The sequence below is a fragment of the Diuraphis noxia genome, unplaced genomic scaffold (assembly GCF_037042655.1).
Source record: "Diuraphis noxia isolate RWA-SAM2 unplaced genomic scaffold, SU_Dnox_SAM2 contig0002, whole genome shotgun sequence".
Lineage (NCBI taxonomy): Eukaryota > Metazoa > Arthropoda > Insecta > Hemiptera > Aphididae > Diuraphis > Diuraphis noxia.
In genome coordinates, this window is record NW_028301712.1 from 3,726,589 (window position 1) to 3,742,931 (window position 16,343).

The 16,343-nt window shown below is 34.1% G+C and overlaps 5 protein-coding genes across 6 annotated transcripts; 1 reads left to right on the plus strand and 4 right to left on the minus strand.

Annotated features, from left to right (window-relative positions):
• The first annotated feature begins 46 nt into the window (after positions 1-46).
• Positions 47-935, plus strand: LOC149057920 (uncharacterized). Its single transcript, XM_089220719.1, has 2 exons — positions 47-766; positions 826-935. Exons 1-2 carry the CDS (start codon positions 161-163, stop codon positions 907-909), a joined length of 690 nt encoding a protein of 229 aa, XP_089076845.1. The 5' UTR covers positions 47-160; the 3' UTR covers positions 910-935.
• A 131-nt stretch (positions 936-1,066) lies between these two features.
• LOC149057921 (uncharacterized) lies at positions 1,067-2,338 on the minus strand. The gene has a single exon (XM_089221438.1). The coding sequence runs from the start codon at positions 2,336-2,338 to the stop codon at positions 1,067-1,069; it is 1,272 nt and encodes a 423-aa protein (XP_089077564.1).
• A 1,189-nt stretch (positions 2,339-3,527) lies between these two features.
• Positions 3,528-4,637, minus strand: LOC149057922 (uncharacterized). The gene is made up of 2 exons (XM_089220721.1): positions 4,295-4,637; positions 3,528-4,237 (listed from the first exon to the last, which is right to left on the minus strand). The coding sequence occupies exons 1-2, from the start codon at positions 4,383-4,385 to the stop codon at positions 3,528-3,530; spliced, it is 801 nt and encodes a 266-aa protein (XP_089076847.1). The 5' UTR covers positions 4,386-4,637.
• Positions 4,638-7,413: 2,776 nt separating this feature from the next.
• On the minus strand, positions 7,414-9,914 carry LOC149057923 (uncharacterized). 2 transcript variants are annotated; one of them, XM_089219671.1, is made up of 8 exons: positions 9,280-9,914; positions 9,109-9,219; positions 8,743-9,053; positions 8,550-8,682; positions 8,309-8,485; positions 8,143-8,247; positions 7,613-8,087; positions 7,414-7,555 (listed from the first exon to the last, which is right to left on the minus strand). In XM_089219671.1, exons 1-8 carry the CDS (start codon positions 9,764-9,766, stop codon positions 7,507-7,509), a joined length of 1,848 nt encoding a protein of 615 aa, XP_089075797.1. In that variant the 5' UTR covers positions 9,767-9,914; the 3' UTR covers positions 7,414-7,506. The 2 variants fall into 2 exon arrangements, with proteins under 2 accessions (XP_089075797.1, XP_089075798.1); XM_089219672.1 differs by lacking the exon at positions 7,414-7,555 and having other exon boundaries at positions 7,609-8,087.
• Positions 9,915-10,496: 582 nt separating this feature from the next.
• Positions 10,497-12,542, minus strand: LOC149057924 (uncharacterized). The gene is made up of 2 exons (XM_089221445.1): positions 11,487-12,542; positions 10,497-11,368 (listed from the first exon to the last, which is right to left on the minus strand). The coding sequence occupies exons 1-2, from the start codon at positions 12,259-12,261 to the stop codon at positions 10,497-10,499; spliced, it is 1,647 nt and encodes a 548-aa protein (XP_089077571.1). The 5' UTR covers positions 12,262-12,542.
• Between the last annotated feature and the right edge of the window lie 3,801 nt (positions 12,543-16,343).

The window sequence follows — 16,343 nt, forward strand, 5'->3', positions numbered from 1 at the left end:
TATTCATTTCGTTATACATATCCCCACCATAAAGGATAGAGTAGGGATTAATCCCCGCTCCACACGGCAGCACTGCATAAAACGTGTGACACGAGCATAGGACAAGTCAGTCGTAACCCGCTCTTCAAGAAGTGACAATTTGTGCGTTTGATCCATCATAATGGCTAGTCAACTTATCGACTGTTCGACTTTTTTCGTGGACGATAATATTCTTATAAATATAGGTCTAGATCCGGATTTTTTGTTAAATTGTGTTGTATGTATTACAAGTAACATGCAATGTGTAAAAATGAGTGTGGACTTATATGAATCGCTTAATGTATTACTTAAAAACATCAATTTTTCACTACCATCACATTTACTGTTAGAGGAGTTTAAATTGATGTCAATCGAAGAATGCAACGGCAACAACATACTGTCAATCAAATGTTTGCTTCAAGACCAGAATGTGCAGTTGACAAAAGGGAATGTTGCAAGGATCTTACAGTTAAGTGGTGCCATTGAAGAAGTTATTCAGATGAAAACAATGTACACACGGCCCACTGCATTGGATCAGGCATGTAAGATTTCAATGTTTCTCGGAAAGGAAATGCCGTTATCTAAAGATACAGCCATAACCGATGTTGAAGATTATTTGAACCGCATCGAAGTTAGGAAACTGAAAGAATGTATTCCAGTCGCAGGTACTTGCTTAATAGCAGATTTGAAAATCAAAGCACTCAAACAATTAGCAAGAGGCTGGTTATCTTATTCGGCAAAAATTGAGGTAATACAAACATATTTTTGCATATTATTTTATACTAAACAAAAACATTTTTTTTTTAGCCTGAAGTCAGCAGACCTAAGACAAGAGCATTCGTAGCACGTGAAAGGGAAATAGCAAGCCGTAGATTGAGTTTTGGAAAATAATTAATTATGTAATATTTTATTGTGACTTTGGTACATTAATAAAAAAAAAAAAAAAAAAAAATGTAATATTTTATACTTACATTTTTATTGTGGCTTTGGTCGATGATAATAAAAAACAACTTGATGTTTAAAAAAAGTATTTTTATTTACAAACTATTTACAATTTCCTTACATCACCATTAAAAGGGTTATAAGTTATAATTTGATCGTGTAAAATGAGACAATAAGCTGCAGTCTTCGCTGGAATGGCTTTGCCTGTTTCGAACTCGATGCGTAAATCAACAGTCGACGATTTTACGTTGTCGTTTTGTCGTGATAAATCTACGACTATGATTGGTACGTATTGTTCAAAAATGGTTTTTGACAGTAGAGGCTCACTATATTCTCTATCGTAGTATGATTTTTGGAAATCTGTATATGCTTTATATAAAATGGCCGTAACGTTGTTTGTGAAATCTGAACGGAAATCTTCGTATGGATACACTTCAGAATTTAGATGTATTTTAAGGTTTTTCAGGTAACAGTGATCGAATCGTCCAGACGGATTAAATAAATTATTTTTTCGATCTGTTTGAAAGCCAATTAATGCAAATCTGGGTTTCTCGAGCAAACTGCTCGATTTAACCGTCCACGAATGAGAAGTGTTCTGAGGGAGAACCGGATATTCGCACAAGTCCCAATTTCTGAACGCACACGAGAGTTGTTTACGAGAGTCTAATACTTTTAATAGTTTTATTTTTTCTTTGTCACTCACCCTGATAACCGGCATCTTCCAAATAATTTTACTCAGCTCAATCACTACTTTTTTGAGTTTTTCTTTATTGTCATTCGCAGTGGTCTCGGAAACGTACAACGCATCAGAGTCCGTAGACGATCTGTTTAAAATGATTTGTTGGTTGCAGTTGAGTAGTATTTTTTTATAATCTTCACAAAATCCTAACAAGTGTTTGAGCGGGATACAACCAGCAAATTTGTTATTTAACGTGAAATTTTTATTTTCACTGACATTCATTTCTACGTCCCAAGCAGCATTTTTTAGATTGTTCAATTCATTCGGTGTGTGTGAGCAAAACCCTTTAAGACTCGATGATATTCCAGGAGATTTTAATTTTTGTATTTCAACACCGTTAATTTCATACCGGATTTCAGAAAACAAAAACGCCAAACCATTATTTGTAAAATTAATTTCGTTCGCATTAATTTCGTTCGCATGTGATGCAATATCTGCCGGTATATTTAATTTACCTTCAATATAGAGATAGCTCTCGCAGGGGAGAGTGTAAGCGTCCATATTTTGAATGGATATTCTAATTTCGTCGTTATTGGATAAAGCTGTTGAAGAATAGGGGAGGAAAGAGTGGTACTGCATTTGAGTTATTTTGCATTCATCTTCATATCCGCCGGCCACGTCCAAATACATGTCATCCATGATTATAGAACTTTTAAAGACCGTAGAAATGATAGATTGTTCTTTGTTAGTTTCTTTACAATCGGCGTACGTCTCAACGTATTAATCTTGTTAGTAGAACTGTAGCGACTCTTGATAGCATTTCTTTTTATATAGCTGTTGAACTTAATAGCCATTTTAATGTTTAATTTGTATACGAACTGTGATTGGCTCCCCTCTTAAATTGATCAAATTATTATCTTGATCTCTTAGTACTATATTCACTTTACTTATAGACGAAGAATTAAGCCGGTAGAAAACTAGATGTTTTGGGACTTCTATGATTTTATGTCCAGGCGGCGAAGAAGGGAAAAACTCGTGTATAGTCTGGCTCGGTATACCATTACTGAATGAACCAGAAATTAGATTGCAATCTATTTTTATACAGTTAACTTTCATTATGTTCACTATCCGTTCAGATTCGTGTAGTGTCTTGGCAGAATAAACTTTATTCTCAAACCCTAATATTTTCGATATATTATGTTCAATAGTGAAATCAACATCATGACTACACGTCATCGAGCATTTCAATGTGCTTCCATCGGCTTTGAGTTGAAACAAAGTAACATGATTCGGTAATAGTTTTTGAATCATCGACTCCAAGTTAATTATTTCGTACGATCCCGTAGGTATAGTCACAGTCACACATTTTCCGAGTGAATCGTGAAAACCTATTGTATTGCAATCCGGTTCTACGTTTGGTATAGAATTATGTGTTTGCAGGCTTAAAAGACACAGCTGAGAGGTATTTTGTACTTCTAACGGCGGGAAAATATCACAAGACATTTCGCTGGAATTACCGTTTAATGTTATCGTGTACATGATAAAAATTTCAAACACAAATGACCACAATTATATGTGTTATAACGTTGATGCCTAGTGTAATTATATTGTATTTTACATCCGCTGAGGTACGATTGTAGTTCCAGTGGTGGTGGTAGATTTCCAAAACTGTCGTAATATTCTACTTGTTTTCCGATTTTCTTATACGCTACCCAATGAGTTCCGGTACTTTTTTCAACGTCCAAATTGATTACAGCCGATTCTTTATGCTTAGCACGTTTAGGTAACCTATCTCTGGAAAACACTCCGATGAAATGAGGTATTTTCATTATGTGCGCGTGTTTTATAATTTCATAATCGTACAAAGCTCTTTTGGGTAACGTAGTAATTAGTTTTTTTTCCTTTTTACGGTTTTCTTCACAGATTTATGGACTCCCTTTCTTTTATACGAACTACCTCCTTGTGAAGAGAGATATAGTCCTTTACCTTTCTCGATCTTATACGAGCCACCTTTATTAGGGGCGAGGTATAAACCTCTGCCCAAATGTGTAGGTTCATTTCTATTGAATTCGCTAACGGTCTTTACGACGTTAGCAATACCCCCCGTCAGCGCTCCGAGTGCGGATAAACCGGCAAAAATTGGTATCAGTGGTAACATTCCTCCAGTTTTCGGTAAAGGTATAACACGAGGTACCCGAGCTTTCTTGCTGTTTTTAAGAAATATTTTTTTAGCTGCCACAAAACATTTTTTTGTTAATTTCATCATGTTTTTTTCTTTCATATTTTTTTTTAATACATTTTTAGCTGCCTTGACTGCTGCGTTGAATCCACATCCAGCACCCATTTTTCGTTTTGCCTTCATGCCAGTAGTGACCAACCACGCTGCTGCCTTTTCTTTTAAATTAGAGTCTTTTGACTTGAATCTATTCCAAGCCTGGTTTTCTAATATATAATCTGCTTTTTGACGATCAGTCAAAGAGTTGCTGTGATCATAAGCGATATCGTGTTCTTTACACAACGAGTCTAGGGGGTTGATACCTTTATCGCCGCGATCTAATCGTTTTTTCAATTTTGTACCTGGGCCGCAGTACTGATAACCTAAAATTATGAGTCGATTATATTGAATGTTATGTGTGTTGTATGGTTTATAATTACCCGGTAAATGAAGTTCAAATGGTAATTTGTTTATAAGAGTGTTCACGATACCTCCGCCTTTATTCTTGTTGTTTCTTCGAACGGGTGACATCGTGTAATGATTAGATTACAGAGATTACCCAAGTATTTATAATGAAGTTTGTAGATCAAGAAATAAAACTCACAGTGGAAAATGTCGACCCGCCTACGAGTCTCCAATCGAGGCATGGGAAGCTTTTACCGAATACTTGTCGTGCTTTAGTTGTCGGGCCTTCCGGATGCGGCAAGACAAATTTGATTTATGCTTTATTGACTAACATCAATGGTATACGTTTTCACAACGTTTATATATATTCGAAAACACTCGATCAACCTAAATATAAAATGCTTTGTGAAATTTTAAAAGATGTAGAGGACGTTCAGTTATTCACTTTTCACGAAAACGACGAGGTTATCCCACCAGAAAAAGCATTACCAGATTCTGTTTTTATATTTGACGATATTTTATGTGAAAATCAAAATATCGTACGTTCTTACTACACGCGTTGTAGACACAACAATATCGACGTGTTCTATCTAGCACAATCATTCGCTCGCATACCCAAACAACTTATTCGAGATAATAGCAACATGATTATATTATTCAAGCAAGACGAGACTAATTTAAAACACGTTTATATGGAACACTGTTCGGGTGATATGAACTATTCTGAATTTAAAGAGTTTTGTACTTTGTGTTGGAGTAGGGGGAGATTTAATTTCGTCGTGATAAGTAAAGACTGTGAACGTGACAACGGACGGTATCGACACGGTTTCGACACATTTGTCGTTGTATAAAACAATGTAGTTCATTCTCAACCATGGAAGACAGAAGTGCAGTGTTGAACGAATTAGTTATTGCCAAGAAAAACATTAAACGTAAATTTGAAGCATTGAAAAGAGGTGAAGCTGATATTCAATCTTATGTAACGCAAACATTTAAACCAATAATCGAACCGTTGAACAAATTACAAAATTCCGAAGCCGGTAATAATGAAATTATAGCTGAAGGTACCCCATATATAGCATCCGATAGCCAGTCTGAAATTTTTCGTAAATTAGAAGAAGAGGAAAAAGATAAAATATATGGTCCAAAAAAATATTCTAATGGAAAAAGCAAGTTAGGTCAAGAAGAAGTAAAATTCAAAAACAACGCAATAATTATCAAAGATACGTCTTATCAGCTAACGCCTGGACTTGTTGAGTTATTATGTTTCAGATATCCAATGCAATATACTGATAATGATTTAAATACATATAAAGAAATACTAATACAAACTTCAGCACATTTGACACAGGACGGTGCAAAAATTAAGAAAGGTGGTACAAAATATACACAAATTATTCGCAAGCTATTTCCATCGGGAATGGGAGTGAAATTACAAACACATGATTTAGTATATTGGAATGACCCAAATGAGCTGGTTGATAGGTTGCGACTTCTTTTAGCCTCTCAATCTGCTGGAAACACTGGGGTTTCAAACGAAATATTATCTATTTTTGAAGAACTGTACGAATCTGGTATAACAAGGAAAATACCAAATGTATAAACGCAACATAGCTATCGAACTTCACAGACCGGCTAGGAAAAATTATACGAGGCGAAGAGTAAATGTGTATGGAAAAAACGATTTGTGGCAGGCTGACTTGGTCGAGATGATTCCACTTTCTAAGAAAAACAAAGGATATAATTATATTCTCTGTGTGATTGATTGTTTTACGAAATTCGCCTGGGCCGTACCATTGAAAACAAAAACAGGATGTGAAGTGACCAAAGCCATGTCTACAATACTTGTAGATAGGTCGCCCAAACTGTTGCAGGTAGATAATGGCAAAGAATTTTATAATTCAAAGTTTGACATGTTAATGACTAAGCATAATATAAAAAAGTATAGCACATATTCCACGACAAAAGCCTGTTTTGTGGAAAGGTTTAATCGAACTTTAAAAACAAACATGTATAGAGAATTTACTGCTCTGGGTTCACAAGAATGGATATCAATTTTACCTGACCTAATCAATAATTACAACAATGCGAAACACAGAACGATTGGGATGACACCATTGCAGGCAGACGAAAATCCTTCACTAGTTACTTTGAAACAACGTACAATCACTAATAGAAAAGTAAAATTTCATGTCGGCGATAAAGTTCGAATAAGCATTCACAAAGGAGTTTTCACAAAAGGGTATTTACCCAATTGGTCAACAGAAATATTTACAATAGTAAAAATAAATAAAACAATACCACCAACTTATCAGTTACACGATTATAATGATGGTCCAATAGCCGGCTGTTTTTACACCGAAGAATTATCTAAAACCAATTATCCAAATGATTATTTAATTGAAAAAATTGTACGAAAGAAGGGGGACCAGATATATGTCAAGTGGGTGGGATTTGACGATTCTCACAATTCATGGATCAATAAGAATGATATTAAAAATTAGTTTCAGTGGTAGTTCAGAAGTGAATCTGTTCGGTACAACAAATTATTATAAAAACTAATTCATCTAAAAATATGTCGTCGGCTATCTTGGACGTCCAGTGCATTCTCGGAGTCAACAACAAGTACTTTATCAAAGAAATGTCTATAGTAGATACTGAAACATGGTCCAACCAACACTGGATATTTAAACATACATCTTTAAAACAAGATGCAAAAAGTCGAAGCGTAAACAGTTGGCTGAAGCGTTTATATCACGGTTTAACGTTGGAATATGGTGATGTAGAGTATGGAGAAATACAGAAAATATTTCAATCGTTAAAATTCGATAGAATTTACGTTAAGGGCTCTCAAAAACAACAGATTATCAACGAGTTTATGCCACATGCCACAGTATTCAATTTTGAAAATTTGGAATGTCCACGGCTTTGTCAATTGAACGGAGAAACACTACCATGCTGTATTTTTCATAAGGATTTCAATCCAAAACAATGTACATTGTATAAAGTATTTGCATTAAAAAAATGGTATGTTAATAATGTTTAAGATTATTACTTTTTTCTATCATGTATAAATTAAATGTATATTCAGTTTCAATCGATTTACATTATATACAGTTTATATATATAGATTAAATTATTTTTTACATAATATACAGTTTTAATTGATTTACATATAGTTTACATTATATACAATTTTAAAAAATAAAAAGTATTTTTACTACAATTATATGCATAAAATTTAATATCAAATCTCATCCATCCGTACTCCTAAGTGTTCATCTGTTTCAGCCTCCCTATAAACATTTTTTTAAATAAAATAACTATAAACAATATTTTTTATTATAACTTACTTAATACGATAGTGACCATGGGCCAGTGTATGTACTTTATCCTCAAGTATAACTCTCTTGTCGTCAAAGCTTTTATACGTTAGTTTGCTTGATTTAATTGTTTTCAATTTATGTTTGAACGAGCGGATAGAGACATTATCTGTCTTTACCTTCAAGCTTTTATCACCAAACAGACATCGATAATGATCATTAAAGTTCATATGGTTCTTTACTACATGTCTTCGAATTCCTTTAGCCTTGATCTTCTCCTTTTCATTGATCTTATACGCGTAAGACTTTGCGCGCAGTGCACAAAACTCTGTCATAACCACGCCCTTTGTCTCATCAGAAAACAGTCCAGGAATTTTTTTTCGTTCGGCAATATGGCATGGATGGTCTATCGGTAAATCCGAAGTATCCATCCGGTCAAGTAAGAAGGAATTATTCATTAAGTCTTCATAAAAATCATCGGTTTGAACATAGTATACCAGTGAATCTAAAATAACACAAATTAATATGCATGAACACGATATTACTTTAAAAATATTCACCTGTATCCGTATACATGAGCTCAATCTTATCACCATAATGTGCCTGCATTACGCTATAATGATAATCATACATTAAGGTCTTGGAAATTTCCAACACTGCAAAACCTGTTTAAAATTATACATATTAAAATATAGTTATTGATACTAAATTAAAAGTGTTTATTACCTATATAAATAGGCTTGCAAAATTCAATAATTTTATTCTCTAGCGATACAGCGTTCAAGTTTTCGGAATACGTGGTGCAATATTTAAACGTCGATCGATTTATTAATTTCTGCAAACGGCGTTCACTAGACACAAGCTTTATATTTAAATGCTTACGTACGTTTTCCATCGTTTTTCCTAGATGATAGCAAAAAGAAAATTAATAAAAATAGTTAGAATTAGAATTTTTTTAATAAAATACCAAACACAGCATTGTTCAAAAGTTTAAAAAAATCCTTCTCAAAATCATTCTTAGCGTTCTTTCTCATTTCAGTATTTAAAGCTATATACGTCTCAAGCCATGGCGATTGCTTGAATTGAACTACTCTATGCACCTGGAATATATAAAAGTTAAACGTTTATAATATAATATAAAATTGAAATACGCAGTTTACTTTTTCAACTATGAGACCATTGCTTAAGGCTTGCTGGAGATTACGATAGTGAACAATATAATTTTTCTTAGGTTCGAATGTGGCCATGAGTTTGCGAACTTTTGAACCTGGTGGTATGCTATTTTGCGGAAGAAATGGCAAGTCATTATGTTTATCGTGCAGTTCTTTTGGATAAACAATATCAACCTCGTACATCCGTCCTATGGGAGAATTCTCGGTCAAATCGTTTAATCCGTCGAGTGATGGTTTAACCCACTTGAAGTCGCCATAAGGCATGAATCTGCTCATTGCCCAGCCATAAAGATTGTTACCTAAAGTTTAAAAATTGTATTTAACTGAATAATTATTATTTATAAATAAACTTACAGTCCTGATAAACAAGCCATGATTTGGGGTCTGATGGGTTATAAACTGGTGTTTTTTCATTATTTGGTTTTGCATACCGCATGCTGGCTTGTGTAAGTCCACCTCGAATACCTATAAAAAACGTAATTATATTTTATGTATATAGAAATAACACAAGTCCAATATACTAACCTTTATCAAACATGAGAAGCATGTCATAATCTGTTAGTAAATCCAGTTTTATCGCTGTGTATTTCAACATGGCATCAAAGGAAAATGCTGGAGCTGTATAGTAGTACGCTGGGTCTAAACAGTAAGTGTTTAAGCATAGATCTCGAAAATTTTCGAAAACGTCAGCCAGAAGCAAAACATCAATTTTTAAATATAAATCTGAATACTCGCCCAGCGTTTGACAATTGAAATGGTTCCAGACCTTTGTTGCAAACTGATATTCAGTATCTTCAACGTGTTCTTCTGACAGAACGCTATAGAAATCTTCTATTGGTGGTAAAGAGGTTTGTTCGAGCTTAGACCAATCATCAGTAAAGTCGTAAGGATAGACACCTTTACGGGTTACCAGTGGCATATCGTTATTGGAAAAATGTTTTTCGGTTTCTCGGAATTTCTTCAAGTCTGGTGTAACCAGGTTTGTGGCTAGAGTAGACAAACGCGTGGCCATGAATCTAAATGTATCAACGAACCGGATACTGAATTTATTACTGATATATTTGGAAAACGAAATAAACTTTTCTTCGCTGTTGGGGATTACATTTATTCTATTCGAATTATAATCAAGTTCTGTAATTATGAAGTGCGCATCGTAGTTGGAGAGGTTGTGTAGAAAAACTGGTACGTATTTAGGTCGTACAAGACTTAAATTACATTTATAGCACAAAGTCTGTCTGAATTTCCCGGTCAAATGATCGTGATCGCGGACACGGGTATGGATATTAACATCACATTTGCATAAATTACATTTAAAACAGGATTTATGCTTAGCCATGTCTTCATCGGTCATGATTAAAGTTATGTTTGTCTCCAGCAACTTTTCTATTTTAGCGGCCACATCAGTGATATTCTCCATAAAATGCTTTGCCACGTCTTGCCTGCTTTCACTTCCTCGATAAATAACTGGTTCAATTGGTATGTTAAATTTTCTCAACAACTCTATTGGAACATTTTCAGACGCCTTAACTAAAAATCCATAACTCATTGGACAATGTTTTTGAATGATTGTTGTGTTTTCCCCTTTTTTCTCATCTGTTTTTATAAGCAGTGCCTCGAAATCAGCGTAAATAATTATAGGATGTCTCTGTGCATTTTGCCATGCGGTGAATTGTAGAACATCACCCTCTTTTGGCATTATTGGCCGTACGGGTTTATGTGGTCCACATATTAGCATGTGATGTTCAAGTGCCGCCTGTCCCGTCCACTAATAATAGATCAAAGTGATCTTGCTTCTCATTATCCACGACTTTGAGTGGGAAAACCTCGTATGATGGGAACTTTTTGGGCGGCTGCAAACGTTTTTCAAGTCCGTAAACATTCACAGAAACGTTATGATTATTTTTTTCAAACTTGCAAATATCAGTCAGCGATGTTGGGAAGGAAATGCCTTCAAAACTATATCTATTCTCATGATCAGTATAATTTTTATCGACTCGGAATTTATTTTGTACTGTCACATGTTTTGCTAATATAGCCCATTTAAAACATTGTTGGTCTATATTTTTAGGATTGATTATAGCTCGTTTGTCTGCGATCGATTTAGGTAGTTCTATATACGACGAACCAGACATTGGTGTATATTTATAAATGCCTAGCAGTAAACCGTCAATAGATTGTAACGTAAACCCACTTCCGCGTGAAGAATAAGTTTCTTCTTCAGCTAATAATTTCTTAAACGATTCGTCAACTAAAGTTTCGATACTTGAAGCCTCATAAATTTCTCTAGCTGAAGTTTTAAATGCTCGATTTTCGGATGAATTTTCTACGTTTGGGCGATTATATTTTGATTCAAGTTTTAAATTAAATTTAATTGGCATATTATGTTTATTAATAGTTTCTAGCAATGCTGATCCGACGGACTCGAAGAACTCTGGATAATTCTGTATGTTATTCAAATTTTTATAATAATACCATACAACTTTACGGTTGTGGGCTGATTGAATTTCTATAAATCCTAATGTGTTTACACTTTGTAGTCTTACTTTTTTTGCTTTTACGGCGGTATAAGTATTTTCAGTATGTTTACGTTTATTACCCATGTTCGTATAATAACCTGAAATTGCAAATATATCTGAATTATTTATAATACTAACATGTCGTATAATAACATAAAATTGTATACATATCTAAATTAATTATAACATGATGTTTAATAAGAGTTTAAAACTAACCTTGTGCAGTATCCCGTTCATTTTCAAATGCATCCAAGGCAGCCATACATATATGATCATCGCGTTCTAAATCATCGGTTATCGCATTAGAGCATTCATTATTTTGATTTGATGGTCCAGCGTGTTCAGTTGCGAGTAATTTTATCTGATGTATGAAACTCTGTTTGTTTTTCGGTATATGGCTTGTGATTAATTCGGCATGAATTCCTTTTGTTATTGAAACTACTTCTTCAAGTTTCGCTGATTTATCAACATTAAAATCGATTTTAAGGTAGTCGGTTATTTGATCGATTTGATTTAAAATAATAGGTCGTGTGATGGCGATTTTCATTGTTATGGTTTCAAGAATTGTGCTCTCTAAATCTTGAATTGTCATAAGATCTCTTCGATTTAATATAGTTCTACATCCGTCTATTTTTTTAGACTCCATGACCAAAACATGCTCTCCCTTATATACCATACTCGTGAGCAATACAAATTCATCTTCCAAAAAAATAATTTTTTTATAACGTACAGTAGTATCCAGAATGTAAGATAAAACATGGCCCATCACTGAGTAAATACGCCTCAAGAAGTCTGGAGAAATATTTACATAGCGCGACGGTGTAATTATTTGCACGACGATATTGAACTCATCATTTGAATCGAAACCAACGTTTAAAAATTTGCGGTTTTCAAAATCGATTGTAAAATTAGTGCAATCGATAAGTTCAGTCGGAGATGTAGGCGCAACATATTTGTACATCCGATTCATTTCACTGATTGATCCACCCATAATAACACTGTTATAAAACTCGCGACTTGACACTGTTAAAACAAAACTAAGACTGAATGTTCATACACTGAATTATTAACTAATTGTTTCGAGTATGGTGAGGATAATAACTTATAGTGGGGAAACGGTTCTGTAGTGGGAGACTATATCAAGTATACCTAATATGAGTGTTTTATATATGTATACCGTGGGTTAGGTCACGTCCGACGGCGGCACCTATGGCGGGGCAGGGAGCGGTGGGATGTGGTGGCGGTGTGATGTGGTGGCGGGGCGGGGAGCGGTGTACCGACGGCGGCACCTATGGCTGGGCAAGGAGCGGTGGGATGTGGTGGCGGTGGGATGTAGTGGCGGTGTGATGTGGTGGCGGGGCGGGGAGCGGTGTACCGACGGCGGCACCTATGGCTGGGCAAGGTGCGGTGGGATGTGGTGGCGGTGGGATGTGGTGGCGGTGGGATGTGGTGGCGGTGGGATGTGGTGGCGGTGGGATGTGGTGGCGGTGGCGGTGGCGGTGGCGGTGGCGGTGGCTGTGGTGGTGGTGGCGGTGGCGGTGGTTCCAGTAGTGGCTTTTTTACCCTACTATTAGTTCAATACAAATGACTTTAGACGACATTTACCGAAATCATCACCTTTTTTCAAAATTTTTTTACGACCTTTTATATTCACCCAAATGTATTGTACAGACGTGTTTTAGATGTAAAAAAATGTATAATGAACGAAAAAAATATAAAAAGTTTGATTAGTTCAATACAAATGAATTGAAGAAATTTAGTGGACTTTTAACCCTTTCTCCCAAAATGTTTTGAATTTTAATATTCAACCAAATGTATTGTACAGACGTATTTTAGGTGTTAATAAATGTGAGCTTAAAGATAAAAATATAAAAACTATGATTAGTTCAATACAAATGACTTTAGACGACATTTACTGAAATCATCACCTTTTTTTCAATATTTTTTTAATTTTAATGTTGACCCAAATGTATTGATCAAACGTGTTTTAGATGTAAAAAAATGTATATTTAACGAAAAACATATAAATGTATAGTTAGTTTAATACAAATGACTTTAGACGACATTTACCGCACTCATCACCTTTTTTTCAATATTTTTTATTTTTTTTTAATATTCACCCAAATGTATTGATCAAACGTGTTTTAGATGTAAAAAAATGTATAATTAACGAAAAACATATAAAAACTATGATTAGTTCAATACAAATGACTATAGACGACATTTACCGGACTCATCACCTGTAACGTCACAGAATTTCAGGACTTATTATTATTATTAAACCTCTGGGTATTCCCAATATCTAGAATATCAGCATACCTGTCGGTCAGTGACCGTCCCATTAATATAATAGTGCGCCCGCGATTACCACTAAGTTATGCAATAACTGATCCCCGACCTCCCCGCCTGCAACAGTGTTCACCTTCATCACCGTAACATGTTGCATCGGCTGCCGTCGGCGCCTCTGTCGCGTCCGTCGGTGCGATCGCCGCAGTGCAATCATCTTAATTACCCATATTATTGTAAAATCTCGCAATACGCCTACCCTGACCTTCCGTACTACGACATCAATTGCGACAAAAACGGCCAGCGACCGGACACCGTTCGCCAGCCATCTTCACTTTTTAAACCAACGTAACGTAGTAGTGATGGGAGTTTTCGTTCCATTTTGTGAATCGTTCCTATCGTTCCAGGTCCGGAAATGGAACGAGTTCAAATGATTCGTTCCTCCGGTCCTTTCGTTCACAAAATATATAATATATTTAATATATAAGTAATTAATATAAAAATATATAATTTATATTTAAATATATAAGGGTGATTCGTTTATCAAACAACACTCATTATTATTATAAAAGTATTGACTTTTTTCAAAATATTGTTTTACATAGTTTCAAGTTGTTGAAAAACCAACGCTTTTATTAAAAAATTATATATTTAAATATTTCTTATCCTTATCATTTTTTAAGTTTTTTACTTTTTTGAATGGCAACATAGTTTTTTAATTTCATATTCCAAATCAAAATATTTTTCTAAAAATGTTGATACATAAAAATCGAATTTAGGACTAGTAGTTTATGAGTTATAAGTATTTTAAGTTTAGACAAGCGGAGTAGTGGACAAACATTTTGCGGGGTAACCCCGTACCACTCCACTCTGCCAATCTAAACTTTAAATACCTATAACTCATAAACTACTAGCGCTAAATTCAAAATTTTAACGTAATAATTAATTAAAAAAATAGCTTTATTAATTTATGAAATTTGAAGTATAGGTTACCATTTGAAAATCAAAAGTTGATGGTGGTGTATATAATAAATATAAGGGTGAAAAATATAAAAATAATAAACAATTCAAGAAGAGTGTAAATCTACAATTTTGAAAAAAAAAAAAATTGAAAAAAGTCAATAATTTTTTAAATAATGAGTGTTGTTTGATAAAAGAATCACCCTGTAGTTCACAGTGTACGGGCCCGGTTATTACTGGGCGGCGGAACCGGTATTCCGTTAACTGAAATAATTATAACCATTGATTATACATATTATAGATAGCTCACTGAGCGGTTTTTCGGCGGCTTACTATTTGGACAGCACCGTTATACAGCGCTGCGTATGTGTTTTTAATTATGGACATAACCGTTGAAATCGCTAGTAGTCATTGCTACGGCCGCAGCTACCACACTGTTAATTATTGCTGTAATATGCGAATTACGAATATGCCCACTGCCCAGCGTTTCTGACTGTTGCCCGATATACTTTTGTTAAATTGAACTGAGTGTCTGAGTATATTGCATAGGCGTCACATTGTAGGGGACTTCTACATTGTTTTATGCCTTTATGGCGCAAGGGTACAATTTTGCTACCACAAAATAAATAATGCCATTGATTATATGATACTGATACAATTTTTTTTTAATAAACAGAAGGCAATTTTTTGTCAGTTATTTATTTTTGCCACCCCAGAGTTTTGTCAAATTTTGACACTCGTGATATATTGAATTACAATTCAACGATATAATAATACATCTAAAGTAAATTATTCTGTTAGAAAATGAATAATAAAAATAAACTAAATATCAAACATTCAAACACTAATAGAAACTTATATTAAGGATATCGCAGTGCACCAATTATTGTTTACAATCTGAACGAGGTGAATGTTTCGTAGTTGCTTTGCAAGTATTTCTTCTTTTTCTCTAATGAAGGCGTCGGAAAAATGTAATTGTGAGTTAGACCAAGACGATTTTTTAACTGTGGACATATTAAACGATGTAGACGTAACGCAAAATCAATCTAACGTAAATCACCAAGAATCTGAACCAGTAGAAGAATATAAAAATAATAATAGTAGTAATATAGTTTTTCAAAACTCATCATATAGTTCGTCCTCGTCAGAATCTGAACCTGAATATATGCAAAATTCCAAAACAACACTAGAAGATTGTTCAATTACATACTTTGCTGGGTATTTGGCTAAACGTTGTGTTGACAATTTTAATTGTATAGACTGTACAAATATTATGTTAACTGACACAGAAGACAACGATCCAAATAAAATTTTGATTTTGTACAAAACTTTTGAACATATTGATCCATTAGGAACTGGAGGCTTAAAATTGCCATCTAATTGGCAAATAAATGTGTGTCGCATAAGTTTGACAATATTTGAAAAACATTTTGAAAACATAAAAAGTGAAAATAAAATTCTATCAATACTGAAAAATTTGATTTTAACAAAATTAAATAAGAATAATATGCTAGAATTTAAAAATTTCCCATGTCAGCAGCATGTAGATTATATGATTAATCTTTTATTGATTATTCGTATATATAAAGAATGTAAATGGCAAAAAAAGCAGATACATAACTCAATTAAAAAGATACCAAAATTAAGAATATTTCAACATCAATAAACACAACAACCAACACAAAATAGTTTATTTTTTTATTGTTAATTTATCTATTTTTTTGTATAATTTTAAAACATTTTTAAATTGTCTATATTTTAATGTAAATTAGTACTTAGTAGTTAGTAGTTACCTTATTTTGTTCAAAGAAAACACGTGCAAGTGAC